Source organism: Labeo rohita, unplaced genomic scaffold, assembly GCF_022985175.1.
Source record: "Labeo rohita strain BAU-BD-2019 unplaced genomic scaffold, IGBB_LRoh.1.0 scaffold_218, whole genome shotgun sequence".
NCBI classification, from domain to species: Eukaryota; Metazoa; Chordata; class Actinopteri; order Cypriniformes; family Cyprinidae; genus Labeo; species Labeo rohita.
The window spans coordinates 47546-65079 of NW_026128418.1; the positions used below are offsets into that span (position 1 = coordinate 47546).

At 37.3% G+C, this 17534-nt stretch overlaps 1 protein-coding gene across 2 annotated transcripts; it reads right to left on the minus strand.

The window, feature by feature from the left end:
- Positions 1-455: 455 nt before the first annotated feature.
- rbpms (RNA binding protein, mRNA processing factor) lies at positions 456-17435 on the minus strand. 2 transcript variants are annotated; one of them, XR_007826453.1, is made up of 9 exons: positions 16891-17435; positions 16389-16466; positions 16224-16262; positions 11422-11484; positions 10048-10198; positions 4649-4767; positions 3659-3732; positions 1607-1719; positions 456-979 (listed from the first exon to the last, which is right to left on the minus strand). XR_007826453.1 is itself a non-coding variant. In XM_051102268.1 (8 exons), the coding sequence occupies exons 1-7, from the start codon at positions 16933-16935 to the stop codon at positions 3670-3672; spliced, it is 558 nt and encodes a 185-aa protein (XP_050958225.1). In that variant the 5' UTR covers positions 16936-17435; the 3' UTR covers positions 456-979; positions 3659-3669. The 2 variants fall into 2 exon arrangements, 1 of the variants encoding a protein (XP_050958225.1); XM_051102268.1 differs by lacking the exon at positions 1607-1719.
- Positions 17436-17534: the final 99 nt, after the last annotated feature.

Here is a 17534-nt window from a genome sequence, read left to right on the forward strand (position 1 = left end):
TTAATGACGTAATCAAACAGACAAAAAACACCATAAATTAGTAGTAAAATTCAGCAGTGCTAAATGTGAATGTGATCAGATTCAAACTCGGTCTCGTACAGCTGTTTTTTAGCCGAATCAAATTCCTTTCATAATTGCCAAAATGGGGAACATCAACACTGTTATTGAACTGAACTTAGGACTACAGCTGAATAATGACAATTGTCTTTTTAGAGATGCTTTTGTAGCAGAATGTGGATGTGCCTCATATTTGAAGTTTGAATTATTGATTATTATTTTCCTGTTTATTGCCATACTGTTTGAAACAATCTGAACGGCATAAAGCAAAGAAAGGTGATTTGACTTGACATACAGTGGAGTTAATAGGGTTATAAGTCTCAATTCAACACCAAAATTTTGCAGCGACTTGACGAACATCCTAGTACACATATAATTTGAAGGTTTTGATGGGCAGATTTTGATGGTCTAATACAAAGCATTTTCTATTATTAGAACATCCAAGTGGGACAAAGTTTCACTAACTATATTTAAACATTAAATGAGTCTTTCAGACTGTCTTCAAACGCTTCTCACATAAAGTGTTTTTAATGATTCAAATAGGCTCATGAAAGCTCAATAAAACATCCATGGCCATTAAAAACATTCTTGTACATACAGTAGAAACAACATAGCAATTACACTAAAATGACACTGAAAACATTTCATTTCATTCATTATAAAAAATACTTATTTTGCTCAATAACAATAATAATAATAATAATAATAATAATAATAATAATAATAATTAGTAATGCAATATCTAAAAATGCGTAAATATCAACATTTTTTTTTTTTTTGCAAGGCATCATGCATCATCCCCATCAGGTCTTACAGTAATTACTGAACCAATAATAACAACATTATAAATACTTCACAAAGTGTACGAAGAGAAGAGGAGAGAAAAGAAGAGAAGTCCTGTGGTCCTGTGGTTTGCAGCAGCCTATGATATCAAACAGAGAGAGTAAGGAAGAGTAAAAATGACAGTAACAGACTACAGGTCATCTTAATCATAGACTTTAAAATCAAACATTTGTATTTTCACTCATCATTTTATCATTAGTTTAGATGATTAATATGTTAGACTGTCATTAAAACAGGCCATGAGAAACACTTGTTGATAATGGTGAATATCTTTAGTATATGTTCTTTTGGCCTTGATTGTATATTTCTTCAAGATTATTCTCGTCACATCAAGTAAATAAGAGTTTGATCAAATGTATGAGTACACATTTCAATAATCACGTTACTAGTAATTTTAGTCATGTTAATACCAGATTTTCATTTCAGCAGTAGTGATCTGTCTGTATAAGCAGTTATTACACGCGTCTATGAGAGACGAGATTGTGACTCGTGTCACTCTTGTATTTATGACACCGAACTACTCTTTCCTACGTCGCTGTGCTTGTTTCCGTATATTACTCCACGTTTCTTCTTCACAAAATGCAACAATTCATACTCAAATCAGCATTTCACATCCATGTGTAGCAATGTAATCGGCGTGTGTCAGGTTTATTTTGTGACGACGAGCTGCTGATTGAACGTTATCACTTTCGTAACGGTTACTCACTTCTTGTTTCAAACTGAAGTATCTGTATCTGGCAGAAGACACAGAGATACAGATGAACAGAGAAAGACAGAACAAGATCAGGGCATCGCCTGTGTCGCCGCCACACCTGCAGACTGAAAAACATGAAACGGTTTTCAAACTGCAGAAACACACAAAGCCGCTCGATGAACAGAATCTGTTCTTCAGCTCCTCACAAAGATCTTTTTTGTTTTCCTGATAAAAATCCAATCAGACTATGGCAAAACAAAAATCTGTTTATTATTATTATTATGATGATGATGTATTTTTTTCTTGTTTACAGATGTGTGGGTCTGCTCGTATGCCCTCTCTCTCTTCCCTCGCACGCCGTATCAACATCATCAACAGCTCATTATGAGAGCAGGCCTGAGACTGAGACACTGATGAGAGTGGAGTATATTGTGGCAGTACAGACACACTTTTCCCCTGTTCCAGACTACACTGTGTGGATTATAGTCCTAATCTGTGGTGGATTATAGTTTACCAAACTGAGATTCTGAGTTGTGTATTAGCAGAGGCAAATAGAGCATGATCTTGCTATTACCTTTACCTTTCAAATGCCTGAACATGGTTTATTTATCATTACTGATCACGAAATACTGATTTGTAGATTTTAAGTTGAATCATTTGCTGCTCTGATGGAAGAGAGCTGAAAGTGTTCATGGACGAAGAAGTCATGGCGTTTTCCACAGACGTCACATTAACGAGTTCTGTTACCACAAACACTCACAACACTGACATATTTAATTCAGGGTTGGTGATGTATGAGCGTTTAAAGCTGCTGGTAACCTGAACGCACGCTTCATAACCCTAATAACATTTATTCTCATTTTGAATCTTAAGAGCAAAAATTAACAATGTTTTCAGAACTGCTTTCTGGATCAAACTGTTAAAATAATTCTGGGAAAATGTGTCAGCACTGAGCTCACTAGGAAAATTCAGGATTGTTGTAAATGAAACACATAACGCTAAACTGCCATTGACATAAACCGCTGAAAGAACAGAATGGTTGTGATTCACTGTATTGCATTCACAGTAAGCCAGACCATATAAACATTTTAATATTAAGTATTTTTTCATAATATATTTTAAAACATTTTCACGTTGTGACCTCTATGTCATAGCCAGCAGACTATTAGAGCGTCTCAATCTAGTGTTTAATGCTCAGAAGTCCTTTTGATTGAGAAACATGCATGTGAGAAACTGCACACGACGGCATCTTGTGTGAAACGTGTGAGATCCGACGTAACGCGTGCTATTTAGTTATTGTCAAAACATTTTCAATTGAACATATTTAATAATCCATGTTAAAATACGTGGGACAGTGTTCACATTTCTGTAATCCGTTTGACCTGGTCTACCAAGTTTTATAAGAGACTGGATCTTGTTATCATGCGTATGTTCTGTTCTGTTTTGGTTTAGTTTAGTTCGATCTGGTTTCCTTTGTTCTCATTTTCCCGTCACTCGTTTGTTGTTCGCTGTTTTTTAAGCCCTGAGTTTGTTTCTGTTCATCATCTGGTATTGTCTTGATTTTATGAAAGGTGTTAGTGTCTTTTTTGTTGCTCCTGTACTTTCTGGATTTTCATGTTTATTTTGATTAATAGACTGCAGAATTCAAACAGAGTAGTTAAGGATTAAATGTGTTGCATTGTTTTTTTTTCTATACAATAAAAGTCAGTGGAAAATACGAATAACATTCTTCCTAAAATCTGCCTTTGTGTTCCATGAAATAGAGAACACACTGAAGGATTTTTCATAAAAATGTGAAAATGACTTAAGAACTGAGAAAGAAAAGGCCTCACACTTTCCATGGTTTGTATAAAAACTGCTTGTAAACAGACATGATAGCTTAGTTTCCAAAAAAAAAAAAAAAAAAAATGTAACACAAACTTTGTCATACTGTCCAACCTTATAAGACACGGACACGTCTAATTTTCAAAACAGAGATGTCCTTTCAGGTAAAGAAGCTCTCTCTCTCACTGCATGCGTGTGTGTGTGTGTGTGTGTGTGTGTGTGTGTGTGAGATATACTCACATATATAAACGTCAACAGAACTGTCGGCTCTTCCAGCTCTGACTGGTTGCGTCTGTGGTCGGCAGCCAGCGAATCTGACAAAACAAAACAAATCAAAACAAAAAAAAAAACTCAAGTCAGTTCATCAGCATCGCCATTTATGTTCACATGCATAGGTTTGCAGCCCACCAGCTTTGAACAGTAATTTAAAAATGAATCCTTTCTAATAGCGAGTACAACACAGGTGAAAGTACGCCAGTAAATCAGATGCAAAACAAAACAAATCAAACCATTCATTGTAATTAACATCTTTATTCATGTTTTTCAGCATCGCCTGATTCTTGGATGTTCAATATGCAGTTGGTTTAAAATATTTTGCAATCATTCAAGATCAGTTTGAGAAACTAATTTGAGCTTAATAAAGAAGTTGTTGAAATATGAAATTAATATTAATTATATGTCTTTATATCAGATGTTTTTTTTTTAGTTTTTGTTTTTTAAATGAAACTGGTGCTGCTTTCATGTCTTTCGTGTCATATGTGGACTCACTTTCTCATTTTATACAAACTCAAAGTCTGAGGATGAAGACTTTCTTATGTGACCCTCTCACTTTCTCTCACCGTCACACAACAGAGACAAGTTCATGAAATTCATTTCAAAGACTTTACTGTATATTTGCTGAATGAAGACAGAATTGTAACGCCTCCTTTTTTTACTATTAGACAGCATTCTTCAACTACTTGTAATACACGAGTGAATAAAACAGTCCTGCTTCGGCCAAACAGAAAAACTTTCTGCCGATAATTGAAAAATGCCTTGGTGCAATTTATATTTTAACTGTTACTCTTTATACTGCAGATGCATTTGTTGCATACATTAGCATCATTCATAACCAAAACGTTTATGACCCTACTGAGTGTGTATACTACAGTATGTGGCTGTGAATTATCGCTGCGCTTTGATCAGCTGTTTACTGCGCAAACGTGCCGGTGTGAAGGAGACGTGCGTTACCTGAGCGTGCAGTGATGAGCTGTAGGCATACGCAGGTGGTGGCAGTTCAGTGGGGTACAGCGGGTATGACGCCCACATGTCAGGACTGCTGGGATACAGAGCTGGAACTGTGAACTCATCTGCGCAAACATCAGAACGATTGTGAGTTTTGGTGTGCGCCATATTGTGGCTTAAACCTCCCCTGAGCTCCAGCTATTTTTATCATCAGCAAAGTCATTATGTCCACACTCACGTCTCTGTACAGACCCATCTTTTGTCCACGTGGACAACAGCGCATGTGATCTGAGACTCACAAACTAAAGGCCCACTAGGTGAAATGCACATGCCGAACGCGTCCGTCCACACTCATGGTCGAGGTTGAATATGTGAAAAGCTCACTTCATGCACTAGACGAAGTGACACACCGAAATGAAGTACACAGGCTTCAAGAGGACTGAACCAATTTCTAAGGGGCCATTTTTGGTTCGTTTCAGGTGACTGAGAGCCTTTCACACAAATTATTTTCCACGTGTAGATCCTAAACCAACATTAACTCAGGTCTGGTACAGGGGATTATGGGTACAAAATCTGACTGTAGCTTATGAGTATTATTTTGACTTCCTGGTGCATCTGACAGATCTGCAAGTTTTTATTTATAATAAGTAAAATAAAGAATAGTTATAGTGTAGACACCCTCCTGACTACCAGAAAAAAAAAAAAAAAAAAAAAAAAAGTTTTGTGATTTTAATATATTTTCATGTCATTGCATGGTTTAGAGCATAAGAAAAAAAATGGAAAAATAACATTTTTGAAAAATTATATTTTATTCATATGTTATGCTATGTCCTCTGTAGAGGATACCAGGACTTTAAAGGGGTGCTATTATGCTTTTTCGCTTTTTGAACTTTAGTCAGTGTGTGTTGTGTATCTTCGGGCATAAAAAAGATCTACAAAGGTACAAATCTCAAAGTCCACTCCAAAGGGAGATATTTTGTTTTTTAAAAATACCTTTTCAAGAACTACGACGTTTGTTTTCTGCATGCAATGATGTCACAACGCAGTCCATTAAAATATCATTAAAATAAATCGAAATTCGAAAACGGTGGGTATAAACACAAGCATTGACTAAAGTGGCCACTTCAGAGCAGTAACGCGCCGCAGACGTGTGCAGTGCGTGGTAAGAGATTTATTCATCATACAATGTAGATAGCTTCACTTATAATGCAAGTGTTTTTTTAAATCCATAAACGTGCCCTAGAATAGGCTAGGCTGATCAGTGATGATGATCTTTGATAATGTCAGGTTGCTTTTAGCCTTATGCTGGAGCTGGTTTCAGGCAATGAAATTAAGGTCACGATAAGATCAGGCTGAGGACAGGACCCAACACTACTGTAGCGTATTATTTACTCACCCTCCATGCATCCTAGGTGTATATGACTTCATTCTTTCAGACGAATGCAATCAGAGTTATATTAAAATTTATCCTGGCACTCCCAAGCTCAATTCCCAATAAAGGACTCCTGTAGTGAATCGATGCGTTTTTGTAAAAAAAAAAAAATCCATATTTAAAACACAAGAATCACTTTAATCTAGCTTGCGATAACAGTTGTACACGGAACTTGTTTCTTCGACAAGAGTGCGTGGCCGTACTGAAACACCGTCTAAGCTGTTCACCACTCTAAGCTAACCAATCACAACACATTTCGTTTTTCAGAAGGCGGGCCTTCGTTAAACCCGGAACTAATCGAGTCTTATGTGTAGGGATGTAACGTTATGAAAATTTCTTATCACAATTATAGTGACCAAAATTATCCCGGTTATCAGTATTATCACGGTATTGTTAAAGTGTACTGGAAGTGTTCAAAAAGTACTGACACCAATCACTTCACCAAGTTATATATTTAAAATAAACAAACAACTAATAAAAGGATTTTTTGTTTGCATAATCACTAAAACAACAACAGTAGCCTACCAATGATGCCTGGATTTTAAATGACAACATGATTCACAACAGTCACAACTAAATAGCATGTTCAAATATTGAATGTAAATTTTCAAATAAAACTTTGAAAAAGTTTCATAAAAAGATAAACCTCACATTTCAGCCTTTAAATAAAGAAAAGGGTTAAGTCAAAATGAAAGTTGATTTAATAAATTATTATATTATTATCTGTTCCATAAATAATCTAGATAACTGGTCTGAACTGTTTAAATGTGCAGAATCCACTTAAGCTTGTTTTTCATCAACCGGTCAGAATTTATGCTACATCAGGGCATGCAAATTCGGTCTGTTTTTTTGGCCAGACAAAAACTGTAAATGTAAGTCTCTGTAAATCTACTGTATGACACTAGATGGCACTTATGGAAAAGCTGAATTACAGCTGTTTCCGTGAACTCCGTGGATAAAGCAGCACTGCGACTAAGAACACTTCTTCAGATATTATATGGAGTGAAGACGAAAGCAAAATGCCATCAAATCTTTTCTGAAGACAATCCGAACCTTCAATGGTATATTCATATAATTAATTAATATACTCATTATAATTCCAGATTTATGTTTCTGCCGGTGGGTGCCCAACTCCCCAATTACTTAGTGAAACACACAGACTGCAAATACATTAGTTACCAAATAATACACACGTTCTTTCTATGAGAGTTGTGCTTCACTAAATAAAATGAACAAATACCTGTTTACAATAAGCACTTATTCACGCGTACACAGGACAATGTTTGAGGGTGCACACGTAATATCTGAGGGAGCGCAGAGCCATGATCACTATATACATGGGAGAGGAAGCCGCTGCAAGCCGAGAGATTCGTGCTGGCGCCCTCTCATACAATAATGCATTCTTGACATTTACCATTAAAATAACGCCAAAAACGGCTTCTAATTAACTATGAAAAAGAGAATAAAGTTGTAAAAGCTGCAATGAATTTCTTATTGCTTAAAATGAACAGACTATCTTGTGTGTTTCCGTGGGTGCACCATTATTTCCGTGAAGATCGGCGCCTATGCCCTTAGCTCTTTAAAAACATTTCAGCTTTTCCGCCGTCTTTTCACACGAAACGAAACCACTCCCCGTGCCGTGCGCAAATGAGACTGTTATGTAAAACTGTGCTTTATGCTGTACAGAATTTATTTATCATCAGTTGTTCAAATCGTGGTAATCGAATACGGTTTTAATGATAATTAAAATATGAAACGGTAACCCTAACCGTGGAAAATTTGATCATGATTTACAGTCAAACCGGTAATAGACATGAAAAGGGAAAAAAAAAAAAAAAAAAAAAGTTTTTTTTTAAATCACCAATTAATTATTTTTTTAATACCAAACTTTGTATAAAAATAATCTAACGTGTCATTTTGCTTAATGCAGTATGTGTGTAAAATGGCCATAAACGGGTTTTCCTATTGTACACAATGTATCTATACACTTAATAAAATTTGCATATTAATGTGTTTTTTGGGACAACATGTAATGAAACAAAAAAAATAAGTGCAATAATGGGAGTAATAATTAGCAAGATTTTCACAATAACATCTAATATTTTATAGGAATATGGATGTATAATTTCTTTCCCTATTCACTTGTGTCTCCAAAAACGTGTGATAAACATGGTGTCCTCTACAGTGAACATGTAAGAAATCAATGTCCTGTTTCGTAGCAAAGTCAAATTTTAAATTAAAGCCTATAACATTTTCCTGAGATGTTGGTTTATGCCAAACAATTGAAAAATTGGTCAGATGTAAATCATCATCAAAATAGTATAATGTTTCCATAAGGGCGTAAACATACAGAAACTTGCTGTATTTTTATTTTATTTTTTTTTTAATTACTGTATACCACTGTATTTGTTGTAACGGCCTTTTTGGGGCATTCTGTTGAGGTCATTTTATTTTCCTCATTCATTATGTTTGGATTGACACGATTTGCCCAACACCGTGTCTACAACACCGCAACAGCCCAAGTTGAACTACACTGGATGTGTTGCATCGCTTGTAATGACTGGAAAATGTTTGTCCTTCATGTCAGACAGCGTGAGCGCTTGGAGTACATCTGTAAGTCAGAAATATACTGGGGCATCACTTTACTGTAAGCATCCACTGTAGTTAGTATATATAATGGGTTGTACATTGCCTCTTGTCCTGTTCGAGGAAGACACGGAAGCAGCTAAAGACCAGCAAGTAAGGTAAAAATATATGTACGTTTGTCTGAGTGTTTGTCAGATTTTTGCACACCAGTTTAACCTAGTAACATTTACCCGTCAACATGGCGGTAACAAACTTTACTATAGTAAACCGCGCTGTCGTTTCAAACGGCTTTTGTCAGCTTATTTAATTAAGTTACGGAATTAAAATAATTTTTAACGAGCAGCGCGTATTGTATTATGGCTACGTTTTATGGCTAACTGCCTTTCTAGTTTTAGAATTAGTTTGTTATAATTTTTAATGAAATTTAAGATTTACTGCATTTTTTTTGTGTTTGTGTTTTAAAGGCAACTGCAATGAAGCATCAAGAATGACATGCGCATGACAACCACCCTGAGACTGATAGCTCATGGTAAGAGAACAACTATGGTTTTGAGAAGTTTGCGTATTCTGTGTAGGATTTTCCTTTTAAGAGTGTCCCATTTCTGCTTGACATTTCTGTCACTAACAAATGGATGGTGAGCAAAGGTGGTGGCCACATTTTGGAGCAGCACCTGGGTTTTGCAGATGGCTGTGTTTTCTTTGGCTGCTTGTCTTTTTCCCCATTATGTTTCTGTTGCCTAAAGATTCTTTGTGAGGATAAATCCAGAGGATACAACATAATGCACTGCAAAACATCCTAAGACAGGAGAAAAGGTGAAGATGCACTGTTCCAGCATTGGAAAACTGTATTTTTAAGTGTTATACATGCAATGTTTTAAACAAAAAAGAATGTGATATGTTGTAGTTAGGGTTAGAATTGTGTCTGTTTTTGAATGCCAGTAGTACTTATGTAGAGTAAAAATAAAATAAAATGAATTCAATATAAAAAATGATAAAATCTACTGAAATCTATGTTAAAATGAATAAATTACAGTAGTATACTGATGGATTTGATTTTTTAATAGTAATTTAGTGTAAAACATTACAGTTTGCAACTGTAAATTAAATACAGTTTGCTACTGTAAATCTTAATTACAGTACTTACTGGCAACAGTGTTGCCAGTTAGTTACTGTAAAAACCCTCTGAAATGTCTAACAGTGTGAAATGACCTGAATGTGCTCTTTACAGGGCATCCAGACATAAAACTGTGACATGTAAGTTCTAAGAGAATTTCCCTAAAAGAAATGTCCTCTACAGAGAACAAAACTCCACAGCTGGTTGTCAGGAGGATATAGTTAGACAAAAATGTGTGTGTGTGTGTGTGTGTGTGTGTGTGTGTTTACTCACAGGGCTCTCGACTGACACAGGGAGGTCCAGGACTTTGTCTGGATGGAGAAGGGTTTGGAATTCCTACTAGTTTGTTCTTGGCCATCTTGGTATTGGCTTTGGCAAACTCCAGCCGTAAAGTCTGGGGAATATCCGGGTCAAAGTGAACACCCTAACAAAGAAGAACAAACCTCATTACAGCAAACATGCAGAATCTATCAACTTATGATATGAGCCTTTTCATTTCATTCATACTGATCTCTACAGCAGTGGTTCTCAGATGGTGGATCTAAATGCAAATAGTTCTATAAACTGTGCACAGTTTGGAGAGCAAAATAAACCGACTGAAAAGTTGTCTTAATGACTTGCGACCTGTGGCGTTAACACCACTGCAATGAAATGCTTTGAGAGGCTGGGGCTGTAACACATGAAGAACACCAATCCAGACACCACAGATCCACTGCAGTTGATCTACCGTCATAAAAGATGCTATATTACACATGCTTCGTACCGCTTAGACCCCACTGCACAATAAAAACTGCTACGTGGGGCTACCATTTGTAAATTATAGCTTTGCATTCCATACTGTCATTGCTGTCAAGTATACTGCATTGTCAAGTAACAAAGAAAGTTCACTCATGGAGATTTGTGTGATATGAGGTTAAGCTTGGGCCGATATGATGATCATTTGTCATGCTGTGATTGTCACCCCACTGTGCTCACCTATTAAAAGCTATTGCGACTGGTTTTTCACCAATCGGTCAAAACAATAAATACCTCTCAACCTCTAATGCAATTTTACAGCAGAAACATTAAAACTACTTCAGTTTTCATTACGGCTGTCTGTGTGACATGAGTTCAGTAAAAGCATCAAATTTAGATGAAATTCACACATTAATATCTGAAGTTAAAAACTAGCCTTTTTTCCCCCCCAGTCAAATACAAGACAGTAACCCATACAAAGTCATGAGAAACATTCTAATACAAATACAAATGCAAAATAAATAAATAATAATAATACTGCCTTTCACTATTTGTGTGTACATGTAATTTTAAGATTTATTAAGTGCAGAGCTCAAATCCTCTCAAGGTCAGTTTCTCTTGTTCACACTGAGATTAAAAACAAACCCTGGATCAATGAAAACACGAGAGACAGAGAAAGGAGGCAGATGAAGCTCTTTAATCTATGGAATGCCTGATTTTCAAGGCAAAAGCGGCGTCTGGACAGATTCACGCTTGAGTTCCCACAACCGCTGCTATGAAGAGCTCAAATCTGCACCCTTCTTCTGTTTCATACAGAAATGTGACTGTGTGTGTCTTCTGTCAAAATCACCACGCGAGGAGCCTTTGGTCTTTTTTTAGCAATGTTATGTTTAGATGAAGCGTTAAACTTACGTTCAGGGCGTTCTTAGCGGCCTCCGCCTCTGAGCGACTGTCAAAACTTACAAACCCCACCGGCTGCAGAAAACACAAAGAAATCAGGGTGAGGAGAAGAGAAAGCTCTTCAAACTGCTCAAAACAGCCGTCTGAGAGAGAGAGAGAGAGAGAGAGAGAGAGAGAGAGAGAGAGAGAGAGAGAGAGTTTCACGTGAGACGACTGAGTGAAAGCCAACATGAAATGACATTTAAAGCACATTTTATTTACTGTAACGTGAAACAGGACGTTCAAGACAACAATACCAGTCAGGACTTGATTCTGCTTTCGGAGTCGATGCAGTGATTTTACATTGACTTTGGAGGAATTAAAATTAATGTTGCAGGAGATCAGGACTCAGCAGTTCTTTAACCAGATAAACCAACTGTTTAACTACAGCTTTGACCACTATCACTGATAGAAAACTGACAGACTGAGACTGAACGCTAATGACGAACAGAGAAATGAATATTCTGTTATCTGCCATTGAGGACACAAACACTGTCAACATTAACCCGGATAAACAAAAAGAATATTTACATTCAACCTTTACATCTAACCCTAACCTACACACACACGTTTATTTGACAATATTATCTAATTCAATTCAAAGTTTATTTGTTTAGTGCTTTTCACGACACAAAACGTTGCAAAGCAGCTTTACAGAAAATTAAACATTTTATTTAGCAGTTGTTGGTAAATTGGTCGTTTTGTATGTTGTTTCAGGCATCATCCAAGGTCCTCAGAGGGGTCGTCGTCATCTCTTCTCTGGTGTTCAGTCATTTCAGATCTTCGTAAGGCTTGGATCCAGACTGAAGCTTGTGTAACTCCTAGTTACCTTCGGGAAGCCAATCCCGTGGCACAAACAGAGAAGCACTATATTATACTACAGCTGCATCTCAATAAATTAGAATGTTGTGGAAATGTTCATTTATTTCCATAATTCAACTCGAATTGTGAAACTCGTGTATTAAATAAATTCAATGCACACAGACTGAAGTAGTTTAAGTCTTTGGTTCTTTTAATTGTGATGATTTTGGCTCACATTTAACAAAAACCCACCAATTCACTATCTCAACAAATTAGAATATGTTGACATGCCAATCAGCTAATCAACTCAAAACACCTGCAGTGGTTTCCTGAGCCTTCAAAACAGTCTTTTAGTGTGGTTCACTAGGCTACACAATCATGGGGAAGACTGCTGATCTGACAGTTGTCCAGAAGACAATCATTGACACCCTTCACAAGGAGGGTAAAACACAAACATTCATTGCCAAAGACGCTGACTGTTCACAGAGTGCTGCATCCAAGCATGTTAACAGAAAGTTGAGTGGAAGGAAAAGATACACAACCAACCGAGAGAACCACAGCCTTGAGAGCAAAATCGATTCAAGAATTTGGGTGAACTTCACAAAGGAATGGACTGAGGCTGGGGTCAAGGCATCAAGAGCCACCACACACAGACGGCTCAAGGAATTTGGCTACAGTTGTCGTATTCCTCTTGTTAAGCCACTCCTGAACCCCAGACGATGTCAGAGGCGTCTTACCTCTTTTCAGATGAGAGCAAGTTTTGTATTCCATTTGGAAACCAAGGTCCTAGATTCTGGAGAAAGGGTGGAGAAGCTCATAGCCCAAGTTGATTGAAGTCCATTGTTAAGTTTCCACAGTCTGTGATGATTTGGGGTGCAATGTCATCTGCTGGTGTTGGTCCACTGTGTTTTTTTTTTTGAAAACCAAAGTCACTGCACCTGTTTACCAAGAAATTTTAGAGCACTTCATGCTTCCTTCTGCTGTCCAGCTTTTTAAAGATGCTGATTTCATTTTCCAGCAGGATTTGGCACCTGTCCACACTGCCAAAAGCACCAAAATGACCATAGTTAAATGACCATGGTATTGGTGTGCTTGACTGGCCAGCAAACTCACCAGACCTGAACCCCATAGAGAATGGGGTATTAGGCGCATTTCCATTACAGATTTGCGCAAAACTTTGGCGTCATTTTATAAATGTTGATAACAAAGTATTGTGAAATGATTCCATTAACCAATGGTTTCCAATTGGTTTCCATTAACCAATGTTATGCGACTAAAACGGAATTTGTTCCTCTCATGAAAAGTCATGGCAACGGATTTTGGTGGGATTTGGATGGATTTTGGCTTTATTTAATCAAAAGAGGCGTATGCGTGTATCTTTACAGAAGCAGCGCGGAGAGACGCTTCAGAAACGTGTGCGGTGCTGCTGATATAAACATAACATCAGCTCCGGTGACCGCGTCAGAGCCGTTACACTCTGCAGATGCGTGCAGCGTACATAGTCTAAGCATTAATATCAGGGAAAGCACCTTATAGTTGAGAACGGCTACATATGAAGTGTTTCTTGGAGTTTATAGTACACTGAAGAATGATCACATGACTTTTTACATGTGCGAAAAAGCCGTTTCCATTGCAGTTTTGCGAAATATTCCTTTTTCGAATCGCCTGAAAAACCACCTCATGCCAGCGTAAAAACGTTTTTGCGATAAATGGGAGTTTTGGCTAAATTGACGCGTTTCCATTAGACGTATTTTCAATTCGCAATTTAAATTTGTGCATCTTGAAGGGTAATGGAAACGCGCCTATTGTCAAGAGAACAATGCGAAACAAGAGACCAAAAAATGCAGATGAGCTGAAGGCCACTGTCAAAGAAACCTGGGCTTCCATAGCACCTCAGCAGTGCCACAGACTGATCACCTCCATACCACGCCGAATTGAGTCAGTAATTAAAGCAGACGGAGTCCCTACCAAGTATTGAGTACATATACAGTAAATGAACATACTTTCCAGAAGGCCAACAATTCACTAAAAATGTTTTTTTATTGGTCTTATGAAGTATTCTAATTTGCTGAGATGGTGGGTTTTTGTTAAATGTGAGCCAAAATAATCACAATTAAAAGAACCAAAGACTTAAACTACTTCAGTCTGTGTGCACTGAATTTATTTAATACACGAGTTTCACAATTTGAGTTGAATTACTGAAATAAACAAACTTTTACACGACATTCTAATTTATTGAGATGCAGCTGTATATTAGACTTAGACATAGATTTCCATTGATTTTCTATCAGGTCAGTGCTATTTTCTATCCCCTGACCCTACTCCGACCCCTAACCCTACCCCTCACAGAAGAATTTTGTGCATTTTAAGATTTTTTTTTTTAAAACTTTCTAGATGATTCATAAGCTTGTTTCTTCATGGGGACCAAAAATGTCCCTACAAGGACACACTCAGACAAAGGGACACACACTCACAGAGGCACAAACATTATCAGTGAGAGCCTCTCATAGACACAGTGGTTTTCATTTTAAGATAATGATATATTCTAACCCTAAAATGCCCTCATTATCACACAGGAAGTGTGTCTCCACTTCCTTTAAGTTATTTTGAAAGACATAGCAAGAGAAACATTTCTAAAAATACACAGACACTTCAAATACTAAAAGCTTCACAAAGAAAGGGAAAGAAAGCAACAAAAGCTAGCAAGAAAGAAAAAGAAAGAAAGAATATGGAGAGATGACATCAGCTATCTAAAACCATTTTAAACAGACTTCAAACTCATAGTACTTCAGACTCCACATGAAAGTATTTATATTTTTATAAATTCATTTGTTACATCACATTTAAAGGAGCATTTAAAACAACGCAAAAGAGATTAGACAGGATGAATGACATACGCACTGACATAAACATGTAGCTAAAAACTTGATGTAGATAAATAACTCTTTCCTGGACACATTTTTCATCCATTCAGGAGAACAATAAATAAAAGCCTCACCTGCAACACACATTCATCACACAAACATCATAAGTGAATCATAAACACACACATTAACAAACAAACAAAGTTTGGCTATAAAGTTTTATAGCCATTTGTTATCAGGTCTAATGATCTATTGCAATAACTCAGAATACATTTGTAATTACCTAGCAACCTCGTAGCAACCAACCAAAACACGCTGGCAACCCCACAGCAACCCTAAAAAGCATCCAGGGCTGCATCGCTAGCTACTCAGATAGCACACGTACGTCTGCAAGATGTCTGTTAAAGATCTCTTGATCTGAAAAGCATCTGCTGTGTAGAAACGTCTGGCAGACGTCTGTAAGATGTCAGTTCTACATACATTCTAAATCATAAACATCTTAAAGACATCTAATAGTCGTCTATTTGACATCTGATAGGAAACGTCCAATAGACATATTGCAGATGAGCAAACTTTGTAAAAAATATGTCTTGCAGATGTCAATGCAGACGTCAAATAGACGTCTCCGAGATGTACGTGTGCTATCAGGGTAACTATGGTCACAGGTTCCGTCATTACCAATAGAGTTCAATAGAAAATGTGCCCCTGAACACCCTAGCAACCATCCAGTAAACATCAGCAACCACTCAGAATACCCCAGTAACCGCATAGCAACATACTGGGAAACAGAGAACAGCCTTGTTTGTCTGAGACTACATGACTTCTGCAAATCTCAAGCTTTATGAACTACTGTCAACTCTATCCAGGTTTTCTCTAGCCAACAAAGCTAGTCTGGACAAACTTTTTTTTACTTAGTTAACACTGCTGTGATTGTGTTTCTAATGTAACCGCTGAGGGAGTGACGTACGTTCATCAGTTTAGGACGGTTTCATCACGACTTTGGAAAACCCCGGAAAAGTGAAAAGACCCGCCGAGAATATTAGTGCATCATACTGGTATAATATGCATTATATACTTGTGATTCATACTTGGAGGAATCGTGTTTCTTACCTGTTTAGAGGTAAATTTGATTAAGGAACCTCCGTAGCCCTAATCAAGAGAATAAAACCGAAACACAGTTCATGTTAACAGTAATTTCATGTTAAACATCACCGACGCAAGAAAACACATTGAAAAGTTGTTCTGCCTCTTTTGGATTCAAGTTTCTCCACGCACCTGAAATGGCCTGAATAGCAGGTAAAGTTCTCTGGGTTTGATGTCCAGCGGTAAACCACTGACAAAAAGAGTCCTGACCTGCAGAACAAGAAAAAAAAAAAACGAGACAAGAAACGTGCAGATGATGCTGAAGCTGCAAAACATCTCCACACCTGCAGCCTCATCCTGAATGTGACTTGAGTTAGAAAACGCTTTATTCTACATGATCCACAGCACTATTCGACAAATATCAGAATAATTACACTTCAGAGTATTACAGAGCTTTTATTTCCTGACGATTCTTGCTCCTCAAGTTAGAATAAAGAACGAAAGATCAGAAGACAGTCTCACAAACTCAGACTGAGGGAAAAATGCACATGAAAAATGACAGAAAAGTACAAAAACAAACCACACAGATCTGCTCATTCACACGAGTACTGATGTCGCGCGTGTAATTATCACATAGTTCACATCATCACTGCCAGCCTTCAGTTTGTTTCAATCCATAAATAAATCAGCTCACCTCTTGTTCCGGGCTGTTTGCCTCATTCTCGCCGGTATTGTTCATTCTGTCTCTGAAATCTAAACTCACGAGCGCGTGCGGTACTTCTCACTCTTCCGGCGCGCTCTCGCGGTGAGATGCGCGGCCCCGCATTGCGCGTCATAGTGGCGTCGTGCTCAACTCTCATTGAAACGTATAACAATAAAATCTCAAACTGTTCTCCCCTCGTTTGACAAATGGTGAGTGGATAAATCTATAAAATGGTGCTCAGTGTCATTAATCAGCAGTTTCCCATGAACACTTAAATATTTGCTAAACGGGAGGGAAAAAAAACAACACTCAGAATTTTTCAAAGTGCATGGAAGTAATGCAGAAAAGTGTCAATTCCCATCAGAAGTTGAAACCATGATGCAAAGGTCATCTGTCACAACAGTTTAACCAGCAGTGAATCGCTGCCCTTTATTGCCCACAGACTCGTTGTTTGCTATTTATACACAATGTCATATTCAACAAAATGAGAAGTTAAGTATACTATATTATCAGCAATCATCAGAACTGTAGTGAAATAAACAACAACCTTCAAATTGATGAATTAAATATACACGTGGCACAATAACAAAACAGGACGCAGAAGAGTCTACAGGCACACATCGATAACAATTTGG

Coding starts and splice junctions, on each gene's coding strand:
- rbpms (XM_051102268.1), bottom strand. CDS start 16,935: ATGAACAATACCGGCGAGAATGAGGCAAACAGCCCGGAACAAGAG. Junction 11,485..16,223: donor TCAAATTTACCTCTAAACAG/GTAAGAAACACG, acceptor TGTTTTCTGCAG/CCGGTGGGGTTTGTAAGTTT. Junction 3,733..4,648: donor GCTCATCACTGCACGCTCAG/GTAACGCACGTC, acceptor TTGTTTTGTCAG/ATTCGCTGGCTGCCGACCAC.